The 19,444-nt window shown below is 36.6% G+C and overlaps 1 protein-coding gene across 5 annotated transcripts in view; it reads left to right on the top strand.

Moving 5' to 3' along the window:
* Positions 1 to 19,444, top strand: part of COL24A1 (collagen type XXIV alpha 1 chain) — a 404,519-nt gene that overhangs the window by 375,796 nt on the left and 9,279 nt on the right. For all 5 annotated transcript variants that reach the window (XM_086717446.1, XM_025934829.2, XM_086717444.1 and 2 more), the window contains 2 exons: positions 13,806 to 13,871; positions 14,509 to 14,677. In XM_086717446.1, the coding sequence (XP_086573572.1) occupies positions 13,806 to 13,871; positions 14,509 to 14,677 (235 nt within the window). The remainder of the gene's footprint in view (positions 1 to 13,805; positions 13,872 to 14,508; positions 14,678 to 19,444) is intronic.

Genomic DNA, 19,444 nt, shown 5'->3' with positions numbered 1-19,444 from the left:
AATATGTTATAGCCATAACTATCCATAGACCTGATGGCTTAAACAAGACAGAGCAGAGCCTGCTTGAGATGCTCTCTGTCTCTCTCTCTCTCTCTCTCTCTCTCTCTCTCTCTCTATATATATATATATATATATATATATATATCCCTCCCTCTCCTTCCCTCCCTCCCTTCCTCTCCCCTGCTTGCTCTCTCTCTCAAAATAAAAAAAATAATAATAATTAAAAAGTAAATCACTCAGCATAATGCCTGACATAATAAGTACTCAAAAAATACTAACTCTCTCCATTTCTTCCTACTTCTAATTTCTGTCTCTCCTTTTTTTAAATGTTTTTCTACCAACCAGTAATCCACTTCTTAGGCTTTCAAGAATCCATCTCAGTTGCTGATGCCTGTAGTAGCCTTCAGACTTCTATATTTGCTTGTTATCTATAACAACCTAGAGCTTGCTACCCTTATCTTTGAAGCAATGCTTCTGTTGCCTCATTATCAGCTGGTATCTCCTGGCCTCTGATGTTCCAAGTTTGGTTTCCCATATGCTTTACATTCACTCTCATACCCAATAATCTATTTGTCTTCCTGCTTCCTGCAAGAATCTCCTTCCATCTCCAACCTCACCCATGCCCCACTCCTATAGCAGGCTTGTCAAATACAATGGTCCTTGATCAGATTGTTTCCCTAAAAAAGATCCACCACTGGCTACATTATCCCAAACAACGCCTAGTCCTATGCCTTCTAGCCTTACTTATTTCCACATGCTGCACTGGTGTCCGTTCGGTTTCTGACAGTTCTAGTTGCTGGATCACTATGATCTATTCTCAACAGGCCAGAAACTCTTCATACCTCTTAGCTTTTTATCATGGTGAAGAGTAACTTTCAAGAAAGATGCCATAGGAAGATTATCTCCTTGGAAATAGGAGATTCATTCTCCATGATTTTTTAAAATTACTCCCCCTTTCTGGCCATCTGAACAGGGTCAAAACCTTCCCTGGCATGCACTTTAATGGGAATGCCTATATTTAATCTTAAATTACTCTCTATCTCCATTCTTCTTGGATCTCCACAAAGCCTGGGTTACAGATACCTTCATCAGTTGCCTTCCCACTCTATAATTATTTTGATATAGCTGCTTTCCTAAGAAAGGACAAGTCCTAAAAGATCATTGGCAAATTAGATGTGGTTAGTGAAAAATTTCACACTGAAATAACCAAATTTTGTGGCACCATAGCCCTGTCTCACTTAGAAATGTTTGTATGTGTTCCTATACAGCCAAAATGAAGTAGTGTGAGAGATGTTTATTCTGAACAAAATGTGGATAAGAATATATACTTTGAGGAATTATTAGTAGGATTAAATAAGAAAATACATGTGTTTGTCATGTTGTAGATACTTAATAAATGTTAGTTTATTTCTTTCCTTCTTTTATTCCTTTCTTTTTGCCTTCCTTCTTCTTGGCCAATATGAAAGCTGGTTTCTCTATATTATCTTTCTGGGATTTTCACAGTCTATTTTAAGGAAGTGACATTTTAACCCTGAGAAGAAGACTTCTAGAGCACAAGTATAAATATCAATGGGAAAATACCTATATATTCTTTCTGAGGTCAATTTATGATCATATCTTCTTTGAAACTTCTTAATTCCTTCTCCTCATCACACTGCAAAGGTAGAACCAATCACTTCCCCTTCTTATTTATACTCATTCGTTTTCATTCCAGTCTCTTTCTATTATTCGAGTGTGAACTCTCTGAAGGGTAGAAACTATTTTTTTAAATTTCTTTTCCATTCACGCCCTAATGATTATCTATTGAATGAATGAATGAATAATTGAGCCCAAAAGCAAGTTGTACCTCTTAGAAAATTACAGGGGGAATCCTCTAAGACAGAATATTTCATTTGGAAGGCAATAATGTCTAGAATGGAATAGCATCATAGACTTAGAGACAGACGTTCTCTTAGTAATTTATGTAGCATTTATTTCAGACTGACTTATGACTCACTAGTTAGTGGTTCCTTAGATCAGTTTAGTGAGTCTTATTCAGAATCATTTCTAAGTTAAATTAAATTAAATTAAATTAAATAGAATAGAAAAAATATGGTGAATGCTTAATAGGTATGAGGTTTCTTTTAGAGGTAATAGAAATGTTTCAAAATTAAGTAGTGGTAATTATCAACACAACTTAGTGAATTACTAAAAGCAACTGAATTGTACACCTTAAAAATGGTTAACGGGGCGCCTGGGTGGCTCAGTCGGTTGAGCGGCCGACTTCGGCTCAGGTCATGATCTCGCAGTCCGTGAGTTCGAGCCCCGCGTCGGGCTCTGTGCTGACAGCTCGGAGCCTGGAGCCTGTTTCAGATTCCGTGTCTCCCTCTCTCTGACCCTCCCCCGTTCATGCTCTGTCTCTCTCTGTCTCAAAAATAAATAAACGTTAAAAAAATTTAAAAAAAATGGTTAAAATGGTGAATTTTATTTTATGTGAATTTTACTTCAATAAAAAAGAAAAAAATCAGTCTATCAGCCCTAATAAGAATAAATACGGTTTTTTAAAACTTCAGTTAAATGTATGTATTTTTGTGTGGACCGTATCGTGATGTAGAAATGTATTTCTTGCTATGGGTCAAGATAAGTTTGAAAACCTCTAATCCAGTTTAACTTCTTTTTTTTAAGACCTATGAAAGTAAAGTAACTTGCCCAAGTTTCTAAAGTAGAATAGCTAAAAGGAAATGTTTCAGGAAAAGGAATATATATTGATGGTACTTTTGAATTTGAGGATATTATCACAGTGATGGTCAGACCTTAGTGCACATGGGTAAGATATTTAGAAACTAGCAAATCTACAACGGGATGGCAAAGTTAACCAAAAATGATCAGTGGGGTAAAGGGAAGAACAAGATGAGTATGTGTGTTGGGACGGGGGTTGGAAATAGTAATCATTAAAAATAACTAGATGAGATAAGGAGTATTCAACTGATTTACAATTAGTGGCTCGACTGTGAAACCGGGTTTGGTGAATTTAGAGGCTGAAGCTGCTGGTGCAGTCTTTGATTCCCTAGAACAAGTGGTTACTTCCACTATGGGGAGGGGCATGACATGAAACCAGTTCCTATCCCATCAATGTTTACACTATCCAGGGATCTTAAGACTTCAGACACCTTTAAAATAACACTTCTCGGGGTGCCTGCGTGGCTCAGTTAAGTGCCCGACTTCAGCTCAGGTCATGATCTCGCAGTTCATGGGTTCGAGCCCCGCATCAGGCTCTGTGCTGACAGCTCGGAGCCTGGAGCCTGCTTTGGATTCTGTGTCTCCCTCTCTCTCTCTGCCCCTCCCCTGCTCACACTCTGTCTCTGTCTCTCAAAAATGAATAAATGTTTAAAATTTTTTTTAAATAACACTTCTCCTCAAAATACTAGAGTGCTCAGATTGGATCTACATTTTATTCAAATAAGTTGGGAAAGAATTGTGAAGATTTCATTTCCCCAGGGTATAATGAATCCTAGTTCTCCTCATTAGTGCCAACAATCTGATTACTTCCTATTGTCTGTCTTCTATTTTATGTGCATGTTTTTATAACTTTAAGTGATGTTCATGTGAGAATGTGTTCTCTCTAACAAGAGCACATGGAGGGAGCTACTGCTTTTGGATTCCTTCACTGCACCTAATGAGAGTTTTACACTCAGATGTGGGTACTTAGATGTTGCTGAATGACTTTCCCAGCAGATCCTCATAATAGTCTCTCTGGGCCTGCCCTCACTAAAGACTATCCTTGGGAAAACATTCATAAATTCAACAAATTGAATGCCTACTATGTGCCAGGCATGAGCTAGGCTTTAGGAATACATTAGAAATTATACAAATATGTGTATTGCCAAGAAATTTCATGGGTGGCCAAGTTTTATGACATTTCTTTTCTCTAATGCCTGTTGGGTGGGGGGAAAGCCTTTTTCATTGAGTTCACATTTAATTTTTTTAATATATTTATTTAAATTCAAGTTAATTAACATACAAGTGTAGTATTGGTTTCAGGAGTAGAACCCAGTGATTCATCATAACGCCCAGTGGGCATCTCAACAAATGCCCTCCTTAATGCCCATCACCCATTTAGTCCATCCCCCCACCCATCTCCCCTCCAGTAACCAACCCTCAGTTTGTTCTCTGTATTTAAGAATCTTAATGGTGTGCCTCCCTGTCTTATCTTAGTTTTTATCTTATTTTTCCTTCCCTTCCCCTATGAGTTGGCATTTAAAGTTGCTGGTACCTTAGTATGCATCAAATACCATACTTTACACTATTAATCTACTAAAAGTCACTGTATTTGTCACTGCCACACTCAGAGAAAATAAAAAATGGTCATCTCACTTAAGAATGTCCTGCAGTTTGGGGTGCCTGGGGGCTCAGTCAGTTAAGTGTCCAACTTTGGTTCAGGTCATGATCTCATAGTGGGTTCGAGCCCTGTGTCAGGTTCTCTGCTGTCAGCACAGAGCCTGCTTTGGAGCCTCTGTCCCCCTGTCTCTCTGCCCTTCCCCCAATTGTACTCTCTCTCTCTCTCAAAAATAAATAAACTTTTCAAAAATAATTTTAAAAAAGAATACCCTTTAGTTTATTCATCTAATTTCTCTGTTGATGAGTGTTTATTTCCAGTCTTTTGCTAATACCACCAGTACAAATGTCCTGTCCATATGCATACCATTTTGCAGCATATCTATAGGACTAATTCCCAGCAGTAGGATGGTTAAGTGTAAAGGATAATGAGCATATTTATTTATTATTGTTAGTTTTGGTAAAATATACATAACATTTTAACCATTTTAAGTATACAGTTCAGTGGTATCCAGTACATTCACATTGGTTTTTGGGTTTTCTTTTTTTCCATTTTTAACATTTAAATTCAAGTCAGTCAACGTATAGTGTAGTATTGGTTCCAGGAGTAGAACCCAGTGAATCATCACTTTACACACAATACCCAGTGCCCACCCCAACAAGTGCCCTCCTTAATGCCCATCCCACCACCCACCTCCCCTCCAGCAACCTCCAGTCTGTTCTCTGTATTTAAGAGTCTCTTATGGTTTTCCTCCCTCTGATTTTATCTTATTTTTGCTTCCTTCCCCCTATATTCATCTGTTGTGTTTCTTAAATTCCACATATGAGGAAATCATGTGATATTTGTCTTTCTCTACCTGACTTATTTCAGTTAGCATAATTCACTCTAGTTCCATCCATGTTGTTGCAAATGGCAAGATTTCATTCTTTCTGATCACTGAGATTCTGATCACCAGAATATATATATATGTATATATATACATATACATACATATAATATATATATGTATATATACATATACATACATATATATGTATATATATACATATACATACATATAATATATATATACATATACATACATATAATATATATACATACATATACATATCATACATATATGTATATATATGTATATATTCATCAGTTGATGGACATTTGGGCCTCACGTTGTTGTACAACAATCTCCACCACCCATCCCCAGAACTTTTTTGCTCTTTCAAAACTGAAGCTCAGTATCCATTAAACAATAATTCCCAATTCCTCCCTTCCCCAGCACCTGGAAACTACCATTCTGTCTCTATTAATTTGACCACTCCAGGAACATATAAGTACATATTTGTGACATATAAGTGACAGTGTTTGTCCTTTTATGACCAGCTTATTTCACTTAGCATAACGTCTACAGCATTGCAGCATGTGTCTGACTTTCCTCTTTTAAGGCTGAATAATATTCCATTATATGTATACATGCCCCATTTGGTTTATCCAGGGAGATATTTGAATTGCTTCTGCTTTTTAGTTATTGTGAATAATGCTGCTATGAACATAGGTGTACAGTATCTGCTTGAGTCTTTCCTTTCAATTCATTTTGGTATACACCCACGAATGACATTGCTGGATCATATACTAATACCATGTTTAATTTTTTGAGGTACTCTATGCTGCATTTTATAGCAGCTGCATCCTTTCACATTCCCATCAGCACTGCATAGGGTTCCAAATTCTCTACATCCTCGCCAACACTTGTTATATTGTTTTATTTGTTGTTGTTGTTTTTATAACACCCATCCTAATGGGTGTGAAGTGGCACCTACTTGTGGTTTTTACTTGCATTGCCCCAATAATTAGTGAAGATGAGCATCTTTTAATGTGCTTATTGGCTTATATATCTTCTTTGGGAAAATGTCTATTCAAGTCCTTCGCCCATTTTTGAATTGGATTGCTTATTTGTTGTTGTTAGGTTGTAGGAATTCTTTATATATTCTGGATATTAATCCCTTATCCAATATATGATAGAAATATTTTCTCCTTTTGTTTGCCTTTTTACTCTGTTGATAGTGTTCTTTGTACAGAAGTTTTTAATTCTAGTGTAGTCCAATTTATCTATTTTTATTTTCTTGCCTTGCTTTTAGTGTCATATCCAAGAAGTCATTGCCAAATCCAATGTAATGAAGTTTTTCCCTGTGCTTTCTAAGAGGTTTATTGGTTTAACTCTTATATTTAAGTCTTTGATTTATTTTGAGTTAATTTTTGTATATGATGTAAGATAAGGGTCTAACTTCATTCTCTTATATGTGGATGTCAATTTTCCCAGCACTGTTTGTTGAAAACTGTTCTTTCCCAATTCAATGGTCTTGACATCTTGATCAAAAATCATTTGACCATATATGTAAAGATTTACCTCTGGACTCTATTCTAGTCTATTGGTCTGTCTTTATGACAGTACCATACTGTTTTGATTACTGTAGCTTTGTAGTAAGTTTTGAAATTGAAATGTGAGGACTTCAACTCCGGTCTTTTTCAGGATTGTTTTGGCTGTGTGGAATCTATACTCATTTATATTTACCTGTATGGTTATGTTTAGCAGTGCTTTTTATTTCTTTATTTGGATTCAAGTTTCTGCCTAGTAATCTTTAATTTCAGGCTGAAATTATTATTTTTCTAGGGAAGTTTTGTTAGTGATGAATTCTCTTAGTTTTTATTTATCTGGGAATTTCTTAATTTTTCCTTTATTTTGGAAAGATAGTTTTATTTGAAATAGCACTCTTGGTTGATGGTCTTTTTCTTTCAGCACTCTGAATATGTTGTCCCACTGCCTTTTTACCTTTATGATTTTTTTATGAAAATTTAGCTGTTAATTTCATTGAGGACCTCTTGGGTATAATGAATCTTTTCTGTTTCTGCCTTCAAGATTCTCTCTGTCTTTATCTTTCAACAGTTTGATTATGATGTATCTGTGGAAGTTCATTGATCTTCTTGGATGTGTAGATTAATGTTTCTCATCAAATTTTCATCCATTCCCTTTTTTAAATTGAGGTATAATTGACATATAACATTATATTAGTTTTAGGTGGTTCAGGTTCTCTCCATTTCTTATCTATTGTAAATAATGCTGCAGTGAACATAGGAAAGCATATATGTTTTCAAATCAGCATTTTTGTATTCTTCCGATAAATACCCAGAATTGGACTAGCTGGATCATATGGTAATTCTATTTATTTGGGGGGGATCTCCATACTGTATTTTACAGTGGCTGTACCGATTTACATTCCCACCAACAGTTTACAAGAGCTTCCTTTTCTCCACATCCTCTCCAGCACTTGTTATTTGTTGTCTTTTGATAATAGCCATTCTAACAGGTATGAAATGATAGCTCATTGTGGTTTTGAGTTACACTTCCCTTATGATTAATGATGTTGAACACCTTTTCATAAACCTGTTGGCCATTTCTATTTTTTCTTTGGAAAAATGTCAGTTCAGATCCTCTGCCCAATTTTTAATTGGATTGTTTTAGGGTTTTGTGATTGAGTTGTCTATTTTGGATATTAACCACATATCCAATTATATGATTTGCAAATATTTTCTTCCATTCAGTAGGTTGCCTTTTCATTCTGCTGATTGTTTCTTTTGCTCTGCAGAAACTTCTTAGTTTGATGTGATCTCACTTGTTTACAATGCTTTTGTTGCCTTTGCTTTTGGTGTCAATCCAAAAAAAAATTATCACCAAAACTGGTATCAAAGAACTTACCACCTGTTTTCTTCTAAGAGTTTTATGGTTTCAGGTCTTACATTCAAGTCTTTATCCATTTTGAGTTAATTTTTGTGTCTGGTTAAGGTAGTGATCCAGTTTCATCCTATTGCATGTTCCTGTCAAGTTTTCCCAGTACCATTTATTGAAGAGACTGCCCCTACTTCATTGTATATTTTTGGCTCCTTTGTTGTAAATTAATTGGCCACATATCCATGGATTTATTTCTGGGTTCTCTATTCTGTTCCTTTGATCTGTGTGTCAGTCTTGATACCAGTACCATACTGTTTTGATTACTATGGCTTTTACTACTAGCTTGAAATTAGGGAGCAAGATGCCTCCATCTTTGTTCTTCTTCTTAGGATGTCTTTGACTATTCAAGGTCTTCCTAAAAATTTTAGAATTGTTTGTTCTATTTCTGTGAAAAGTGCCATTGAAATTTTGATAAGGGATTGCATGACTCTGTAGATTACTTTGGGTAATATGGACGTTTTAACAAAAAACAAAACAAAATATTAATTCTTTTGATCCATAACCATAGAATATCTTTCCATTTGTTTCTTCTTGTTTAATTTCTCTCATCACTGTCTTACAGCCATTATTATTTCTTGAAATATTCTTTCTGCCCATTTTCTCTTCCTCTTCTGAGGCCCCCATTATGCACATGTTAGTATTTTTGTTGGTGTTCCATAGGTTTCAGAGCCTCTGTTCATTTTCTTCACTGTTTTACCTGTATACTCTTCTGATTGGAAAATTTCAATAAACCTATCTTCAAGTTCACTGATTCTTCTGTCTACTGAAATCTACCCTTGAGCCTTTCTAGTAAATTTTCATTTCACTTTTTGTACCTTTCAACTGCAGAATTTCTATTTGGTTCTTTTCTGTAATTTCCTTTTTTTTGTAATTGATATTCTTTATTTGTAAGACATCTTTTTCATACTTTTGTTTAGTTCTATAGACATTGTTTCCTTTAGTTTTTTTTTTTTTTTTTTTTTTAACGTATCTACCATAGCTTTAAAAAGTCTTTGTCTACTAAGTACAACGTCTAGGCTTCTTCAGGGACAGCTCCTATTGACTGATTACCCGTTTGCTTGCTTATGGGCCATACTTTAATGTTTCTTTGCATGTCTTGTAATTTTTTTGTCAAAGACTGTACATTGTAAATAAAGTAATGAGGCATTTTTGGAAATAAAATTGTTCCCCTCAACCCTGGGTTTATTTTTGTTGCTATTTGTTGTTGTATGTTATTTTGTTTACTGACTTTTCTGAATTTTGTAAAGTCTCTATGCTTTGACATGTGTGACCACTTAAGTCTCTACTCAGCTTAGTGGTCAGCTAACAAGTGGAGAGAGATTTCCTTAAATGGCAGAACCAGTAAGTCTCCCAGTTTTTAACAAATGTCTCTGTGTATGTTGGAGCACCCCTTCATTGCTCTGCCAGGTGATTAAAAACTATGCCTTAGCTTTAACTTCCTGATTTCACAGAGACTGAAAGCCAGAGGAAAGAGCTTAGGGCCTTCTCAGATATTTTCTAAGCATATGCACAATGCTACAAATGCACATGGACTTCTAGATTTCCAGAAATATGTCAAAGCTTTTCAGATTTCCTGTGGGGACACATCATTCCCTACCTTTCTCTTGTAAGCTTTTTGTTAGCTTGTTGCTTGCCCCAACTGTTTTCCAGTGCTCCAGACAGCCACAAAGTTAAACAATTCCCTCTAAATGCTTTTGAAAAACACTCTTAGGGAAAAGGTATTTTGCACTGGATGAGCTGCGAGTCGGGTAAAATAAAGACAGCCTTGCAAATGGTGTCTTCCAGGTAACTACCAGGCAGGTCAAATAATAATAATTCACTGGAAATGATGCTTTAGAGCAACTCCAACCCCATTCTGCTCCCCCCATGACTTCCTGGCTTCTTGTTTTTACTGTAATTATGGGTTGGTATTTTTAGGGCTACCACAGAGCTGAAAAGAAAGACATGGGAATAGGGCAAATTAAAGTTCCATGAAGCTCACTGCCCTTACCAAGATTCAGATATTTTTCTTAAATAAATGCCCCCCAGATTGCTGCAAGCATTTTGTTAATTTCCATAGTCCTGAAAAACTTCATTCTGACATTTTTTCCAGTTTTCTCATTGCTTTTATAGGGGAGAAAATTCTGGGAGGTCATTACTCCACTGTTTCTGCTGTCTCCTAAATCTCCAATCTTGAGTATACAACTTTTTAGCAATCTCTAGAACAAAATAGAAGAACATATAGAAAAACACTTCTGCTGCATACTGAAGAGGATAGTATTTACCTCAAGGAAAAGCACTTGTGCAATTGTCTCAGTTACAAACTGAACTGGCTGCTCTTTTCATAGAACACCATATTTACTAGATAGACTAACAATATTATACACTCATGAGTATTCAGCAGATATTTTCTTTTTTTTATTAATTTTTTTAATGTTTATTCATTTTTGAGCGAGAGAGACAGAGCACAAGCATGGGTGGGGGCAGAGAGAGAGGGAGACACAGAATCCGAAGCAGGCTCCAGGCTCTGATCTGTCAGCACAGAGCCTGACGTGGGGCTAGAACTCACGAACCATGAGATGACGACCTGAGCCAAAGTCAGACGCTCAACAGACTGAGCCACCCAGGCGCCCCTCCGCAGATATTTTCTTCAACATGAATGAATCAAGCCTCTCATTTCAAGGAAACTATTGACAGAAGTCGATGCCAATGATAAGTCTCAAACTTTCAAGCAAAAATAAAAATTGGGGAAAACTTCTATCTACCACTATGTGTTTGACAGCTTCCCGGTACTTCCACTTTTCTGAGATTGGTGATGGTGTTAATAAATGTAACTGTGTGATATTAATAATGAAATGTGTCGGGGCGCCTGGGTGGCGCAGTCGGTTAAGCGTCCGACTTCAGCCAGGTCACGATCTCGCGGTCCGTGAGTTCGAGCCCCGCGTCAGGCTCTGGGCTGATGGCTCAGAGCCTGGAACCTGTTTCCGATTCTGTGTCTCCCTCTCTCTCTGCCCCTCCCCCGTTCATGCTCTGTCTCTCTCTGTCCCAAAAATAAATAAAAAAAACGTTGAAAAAAAAAATTTAAAAGAAATTAAAAAAAAAAAAAATTATATAAAAAAAAAAATAAATAAAAAAAATAAATAATGAAATGTGTCCAAATTTGGAAGATCTGCATAATTCCATGACCCATTATTTTCTTTCTTTTTTTTTATTTTTTTAATGTTTATTTTTGAGAGAGAGAGAGAGCACGTGCGCATGGGGGAGGGGTAGAGAGAGAGGGAGACTCAGAACCTGAAGCAGGCTCCATGTTGTGAGCTATCAGCACAGAGCCCGTCGAGGGGCCCAAACCCATGAACCCATGAGATCATGACCTGAGCTGAAGTCGGCGCCCAACCAGCTGAGCCACCCAGGCACCCTGATGAACCGTTATTTTCTAAATAATCAATGGGCAATGTTAACAGTATCATGGGTAGATAAAAGAGTCTTTCACAGTTCAAGTTAGACCAATAGATTTTAATATAAAAAAGCACAAAAAGTTCATAGACTTGATTTCAGATTTCAAATTTCAACTAACCCTTAAGAAATTATCATTTGTCAAGTTTGGTATAGTATCAAAGAATATCCACAATTATCCAAAAAGATTACTAAAATAATCCTATTTCCAACTGCATGTCTCTTCAGGGCCAGATTTTCTTCATATATTTCAACTAAAATAACATCATAACAGATTGAATACTGAAGGAAATAAGACAATCTAGCTATCTTCTATCAATCCAGACATTAAAGATACGTACGAATATATAAAACAGTGCCATTCTTCTCAGATTTTTTTGTTTTGGAAAATACAATTGTTTTACTTTAAAATATTTGTATTAACATATAATGGGTTGGGGTGTGGCTCAGTCGGTTAAGCTCCCACTCTTGATCTCAGCTCAGGTCATGATCTCATGACTCTGCACTGACAGAGCAGAGCCTGCTTGGGATTCTCTCTCACTCTCTCTCTCTCTCTCTCTCTCTCTCTCTCTGTCCCTCCCCTGCCTGTGCTCACTGTCTCTCAAAATAAATAAATAAACTTTAAAAAATGTATAATGGGTTATTTTAAAGCAATAACACAAATTTGTGTTTTAATTTCTACTTTGGTAAATACCAAAAGTTATAACTCATGTAAATAAAAGTTTTTTAAGTCCCTTAATAATATTTAAAAGTGCAAAAAGTCCTAAACTGAAGAGTTTGAGAACTGCTTATGCTATGTGTTCTAAGATCAAAGCCCTAATAACAAACCACCTGGAAAATACAAGGATGGCTGTTATTTAGTACTTAATTCAATTGCCCATGTTTAGTGCAAATATTTTGGACATGAGACCCATGTCCAAAATCTGCTCATTCACCCAGGCATGATGGTCGGAATTATTTAATCCGACCCTTTTAGGCTGACCCTTTCTGCTTTTTGAATAGGTCATGCTTCTCTCTCTCATAGCTTTTGTGCAAGGCTGTTACTCTGCCTGGAAAGCTCTCTCACCCCCTCTCCTAACAATTCTTATTTATCTTCAGATCTCAGATCAAATGTCACTATCTCAAGGAAACCTTCCCTCATCTACTCCTTCCAAAGTTCTCATCCTCCAGATTTCATTGAAACCCCCTAATTTCTTTCATGGGTCCAAGCACTTCTTTTCTTTCATAGCACATATCACAATTTGTAATTGTGTGGTTTTAAGATTTGATTAGTGCCTTTCTCTCCCTTAAACTTCAGCTTCACAAGGGCAGTTTTCTTTTTAGCTTACCGTTTATCCTCAATATGTATCACAGTGTTTGGCAGTATATATGCACAGAATGAGTCAATTATTTTCCAATATGAAAACCACATGTTGAGGCAAGGAAGAGTGCATTTTATTGATTGTCCCATCATTTTAAATAGTTTTTCAAATTACCAGCCTTGAGTTATGAGAGATCTGTTGAAAACAGTTTTTATTGTATGGCCCTCCAAGTAAAAAGATATCTTAGGAACACAATCATTCTGAAGGAAATCAGATTGCTTGATTTGTGTACACAGATGCCATTTCACAGAACTTTCTCCCAACTCAGGCTTCTTAGTCTCCAAGCTTTTTTAAAAAATAAAATACAAAAAGACTTTTACTAATGGTTATGCTGAGCCTTTCTCTAAAAATATCTTTTATTAAATGCAGGAGGAGATTGGATTCATGCTGTATTATTTCTTTTGGGACTAATGGTGCATTTTCCAACTTCAGAAATTGTTTTTAAGACCGCAGAAGTATCAGATTAAACGAATGTGGTGACTACCTCAGGACAGTAGTATTTTATTATATTTTCCTTCCAAGAATGTAACTGTTATAAATTACTACAGTTATTTATTCTTCACTTCACAATTTATTAACTGAGGGGGTCATATTTCATTCTTCTTCCATTTGAGTAACTTGTGTGTGTGTGTGTGTTTATGCAGCAGTGACAAATAGTTTTTCATTTGAGGACTCTAGACTTTGGTCCTGTTTTAATTAGCAGACTTTCGAGATTTGGATGAAGGCAGCATATTGTCCTTCCAGTTATCCAGGCAAAATTTGCAGCATGTGTCTAACCATAAGAGTTACAAACCCCCTTCAGATAATAAGTCTAGTGTACTTTAACAGCACTGCTTTCAGAATTTACAGCCCTTACTTTAGAGTACTCAGTGTTGATGTTCCTGCTAATCTCAAATGGTTTTGTTTTACACAGAAACAAATGGATATCAATGCTGCTATTCAAGCCTTGATTGAATCACATGCTGCCCTACAGATGGAGGTAATATATCTGGCTTTATTTACATTGGCACTCTCAATATACAAATTAAACTGAAAGTTTTTCAGAGTCCAAAATGTGGCTTTATCTCAAAGATTGTATTTAAAACAGATTGAACGTAATGAAACTACTTTTAAGGACAAAGTAAACATTTTTAATAAGCAGAAATATATGCATGGGTTTTTTTTAAGGCAAACATTTTTAAAAGGTGTAATATCATTTAAGGAATTTTTAAACAACGAATTAGATACTGTAGAAGAAAATAGTTTGATGAAGTTAGCTATTTCTTAAAATGGGATCTATCACTGTTACTCATTTTTCTTGACTAAACTCTATTCAATGTATAATTTCTTAAAAAATAATATACTACAGTGGGCATAATAATTGTTAAGTTTTATGTTAGCTTGAAAACTAGGCTTTTGGAGTGAATTTAATCCCTTACTTAGGATCCAGTTTAATAAAATATACAATAGATGGCTATATTTGAATATAAACTGATCTTTACATCCTACTCCCAAGTCACCGCACACAACAAAGATACATTTTTCTTCTGCCTTGGTCCATGTTGATGATGAGGGTTCAATAATGCTGCTGGCTACTCTGGTTTTTTGCTAATATGATTCCTGTGATGACTTGGCAGAACTACCAAAATACTGAAGTGACTCTAATTGACTACGGTGCAGAGATATCCAAAACCCTGAACTACCTTAGCAATTTACTGCACAGCATCAAGAATCCTCTTGGCACACGAGATAACCCAGCACGAATCTGCAGAGATTTGCTTAACTGTGAACACAAAGTATCAGATGGTAAGTTCTTGGTTTTCTCAAACTCTGATGTCTAATTCCATCATTTCAGTGTGTCTGAGATTGATACTATATTCATTTTGAATCTTAATCGTTTTGATAAAACGCTTATAGGAAAGCATTTTAATGTTATCAAAAACCAAATACTCTTAGAGGGAGACATGATTCTGAAGCCAGAGTATCCCTTTCTGAGGGTTTACATTACAAATGTCTTCTTCTATGCATCCTAATTGATCCCCAACTTTTCATACTCCACTCTAATTATAGTACTTGCTTACACATCATGTTTGGAACACATCATAATAATGATAACAATTAAAATATGGAGGACTGACCTCTGGGTTAATAGGAGTACCTGTCGGGTCCGCCAAAGGTGATAACATGAAAAAAATATACATGGGAGAGCCCCCATCAGCACATCTCCTAAAATTGTGGCTTTTACACAAAATGGAATTTAAAAACTTTTTTTTCAACATTTTTTATTTATTTTTGGGACAGAGAGAGACAGAGCATGAATGGGGGAGGGGCAGAGAGAGAGGGAGACACAGAATCGGAGACAGGCTCCAGGCTCTGAGCCATCAGCCCAGAGCCTGACGTGGGGCTCGAACTCACAGACTGCGAGATCATGACCTGGCTGAAGTCGGCTGCTTAACCGACTGTGCCACCCAGGCGCCCCCAAAATGGAATTTAAATGCATCACTATAGAGTCAGTGAGTAGGAAGATGGTTTGGTATTCTTGGAATTTTTTCATTCGTACACTGATAGCCCCAAATCCATTAACCAGAGGTACAAAAATGAATTTAGAATAGAACCATAAAGGAAAAGCTTTAAAGCAAGTAGAACAGTTCTATTTATCTAATGATAGATAAGGGAACCCTGTCTGCTGTAATATATCATTTAATTTTAATTTCTATTGGATCTGTGGTCAGCTGTACGATCAATATTAGTAGTTAAATTTTTTGCTAAAAACTTATATGTAGCGATGACACATATGCTGATTTGAAAAAAAAAATGTTATGTTCTTCTATATGGTAACTAGTAGTCCATATTTTATTTAAATTATATATACACACATATACATCACATAACACACACACCCTTGTCCAAAAACATAAGCTTCCATTCTATAAGTGCAATGAAAATATTCATTTTATTTATATTAATAAAATGCTTAACTTCTATAGATATTTCCTGCCTTAAATTGCTACAAAAACTAAACTAATATAGACAGTTACAGCTGCCTACAGTAATTCTGTTTGATTCTTTCTCATATTTGATGGCATAAACATGAAATTCTATCGAATTGAAAGTAACAAAGACATTTTAAGACATACAAATGACTGAAATCTAATTCAAGGTCTGCCTTCTTTGTAAGAAAAATAACTAAGTGGTATGGATTGCAAGGTATCAGAAAGGTTTTAATGCCCAACAATATTTTCATCACTAGGAGACAGCAAATGCTATAGAGAAACACAAAACAGCAGGGAAGGGGGATATGATAGAAAATGGAGTGGGGGTGAAGTTTTCGAGTACAGTAGTTAGATAAGGCATCTCTGAGAACATGACATTTGAGCCATATCAGAAGAAGGTAAAGGTACAAGCTATAGGAAATCTAGAGAAAGAGCTTTCCAGGCAGAAAGAACAAATGCAAATGCAAAGGCCCTGGGACTGGAGTATATGTAGTATGTTCTAGGATTAACAAAAAGGCCAGTGACCAGAAGAGAGTGCATACGGGCAAGTGGTAGAAAATGAAGTCAGAAAGATATCCAAAAAACCAGATTATATAAGATCTTACAGACTACTCAAAAGACTCCAGCTTTTATTCTGAATATGGTGGGAGGCCATTCAAAGTTTTGCAGCAAAGGAAGGATAGGATTTGACTTAAATTTTTGAAATATTATTCTGGCTAATGTATTGCAAATATAATGAGGACAACAGTAAAAGAAACCATTGAGGAGGCCACTGAAAAAGATCCAGGTAAGAGATGACGGTAGGCTGGACTAGAATTAGTAGAATAAGTGATAAATGATCAAGTCTTTGGCTCTGCCTTAAGGTACAGCCAGCAGTTCTTGATGATAATTTGGATGTGGGTTATGAGAGAAATAGAATGATAGAGGATGACTCTAAGCTTTTTGACTAATGGATGGAAGTGTGGAGTTGCTGTAAGAGAGATGCAGAAGCAAGTTTTGGAGGGAAAATCAGGAGTTCGGTTTTAGACATATCTCATTTGAGATGTCTGTTCAGCATAAAGTAAGAATGTCAAGGAGGTTGGTGGCTATTAGAGAAAGGTTCTGGCTAGGGGTAAAAATTATGACGTCATTTGCATATCAATAGTATCTAATGCCCCTGGACTGCTTACAACTACCTAAAGACTAGGCGGAGAAAGAAAAGCTGAGGTAGCTGAGGTCTAAACCCTATGCCTTCGGGCTCTTCAATGTGTAGAGATCAGGGAAATGTGGAGAAACTAGCAAAGAAAACTGAGAAGAAGCTATCCCTGATAGGAGGAAAACTAGATGAACAGTAGTGAAGAAAATTTTGCCTGAGGAAGGGATCGACTGGGTTCCTGAGAAAGGCTACTGAATTTCGCAGCATGATGCTCTGTGTGAGCTTCACAAGAGCAGTTAAGAGGAATAGTAGTGGTTAAAACTTCATCAGATTTTAAGAGAAAATTATAGAGCCAGAGAGTTTCCATTTCCAGTAATGAAGGAGGTAATTCAAATTGCCAGGCTGAATATCTTTTAAAATTTGTTTTCAAGTTAAAAGCATCAAATAGCCAACAAAATAGTGAGGGAATTTTAAGCCAACATTTTGAAGGAGACAGCAAAGAAATGAACACAGTTAGAACTGCTTTTGCCCTGGGTGTGTTCTAAATACAGCTTTTGGTAGCTTCGTGGGGCTCGGGTCAAAAATTGATATCTGTGGCCCATCAAATGTGAGGATTTAGGTTTTCAAAGGGCTCCACTCTGAAAGTAAACATAAACTGGAAGAGACAAGACTATAGCCTAGCTTCATTCACATCATGAAGATAGCTCAGAGTCTTAAGCTTTGAACTTGGACTAAGATGATTCCAGACTGCTAGTACCCCCCATCCCATGTCTAACAGAAACAAAAGTCTTCTATAAAATATACCATCATCCTAGGGCTCAAATTATTTCCACAAATCATTTCTCAAAGGTAGTGCCCAACACACAGTCAATATACTGAGGCATACCGGTCGATAAAACACCATGAATGAGAACTGGCAGAAACAGCAAGCAGAATTACACTCAAGAAAATTAAGAGAGGAAGAATTTGAAACTGAAGGTGTAATAGACAAGCCTTCCATAGGAACACAGTCGATTCACGATAATAAGAAGGAAGGCAGAACATATGTGTGCAAGCACAGATAGGTAAGGAGATGTGGTAGCCGGAGGTTCTGTAAGCTCCTTTCACATTGCCTCAGTTGCCTCAGTGACATTGAAAGGTTATCAGTCAAGAATAAAGGTGAAGAGATGGGTATAACAAAGGTGAGAGAAGAAGAGAAGGTTTCAAACACTTACCTAGGAGAGCAACAGAGGGAACGAACTAGGGAACCATGGTGTTGTTGTCTGGCAGTCTTACAAACATGTGAATTTAAAGTGAGTCCAGTCCACGTAGTTGTATTTTTCTTCAGCCACATTTAGCTGTGCAGGTACGGGTGAGAATTGGACTTCTATGAGGTTGGGATTTGATAAGGCAAAGCACAATGAATTGTGGCAGGGCAGGGATGTTATGGAAGTCTCCAAGGAAGTAATTTTAGTAAAGATCTGTGGGTTTTACTTGGGTAGGGAGGGAATCGAACACATGATTATGAGAAATCATGAAAAAAATATTATCGATGGATTGTAGGTCCTGATAGGATGGAAGAATAATTGGAGTCAGGACAATAGAGAATGGGTTCAAAAGAGAAGAGGTGAAATAATGGCAGAATTCTAGTTTGTAGATAATGACAAAGGCTAGGGTGCAGCCTGGGGAAGTTGAGGGTTAAAGTGAATGGGGCAGTGGGGGGAGCAGGGGAAGGGTACGAGAACATTGGCAGAAGAGTTCAAGGAACTGAGAGGCCAGGGTATTGGAAGTGTCATCCGTGTCACCAAGAATTAGGTCATAAGTGTATTTTATGAAAGTAATAGCCATCCAATGATAAAATCTTCAAAGAAAGTGGCTTGCAAGAGGAAGGGGTAATGGATGATGTAATATAATGACAGTAGTTTTACCATGGAGTTGTTTTAGGAAAAATATAGGAAGAATGGTCCGGAGGTGGCAGTGAAGGGCAAGAAAGACACCTTCCCTACTCCAAACACAAAGATAATAGAGGCTGTGACAGAACTTGAAAGAGCTGCAAGGGAAGTGTTGTGCCCATGGGAGAGCCAGTTTTGGGTTAGAACGTTTGGGCCTACAAAAGACATATTATGGTATGGTGCTTCATTTATAGCTCAACGTATCCTAAAAAAATTATGAAGTCTCTACCATTTCACCGTTGTACAGCATAATACCTGAATTCAAAGCATTCTTCCCCATATAACAATGAGAGTTTGGTTGATGGAAAACTTTTTATAAGGAACTTATTAATAAGCTCACATAGTAGAAGGAAACGGTTTCTTGGAAGACAAGAGAGAGTAGTGAAGATTATGTGTTTACGTCATTAGATAAGACTAGAAGCCTGCTCTAGAACCTGGTAAAAAATCCAGCACTAATTTCTACAACCTTTACAAAATGTCTGAAATTCTGAGGGAAAGATTAAAAAAAAGGGGG

The sequence above is a fragment of the Puma concolor genome, chromosome C1, assembly GCF_028749965.1.
Source record: "Puma concolor isolate L17-30 chromosome C1, mPumCon1.1.hap2, whole genome shotgun sequence".
Taxonomy (NCBI): Eukaryota; Metazoa; Chordata; class Mammalia; order Carnivora; family Felidae; genus Puma; species Puma concolor.
The sequence above is the reverse complement of the archived record's forward strand: the minus strand, read 5'-3'. Positions and strand labels throughout refer to the sequence as shown.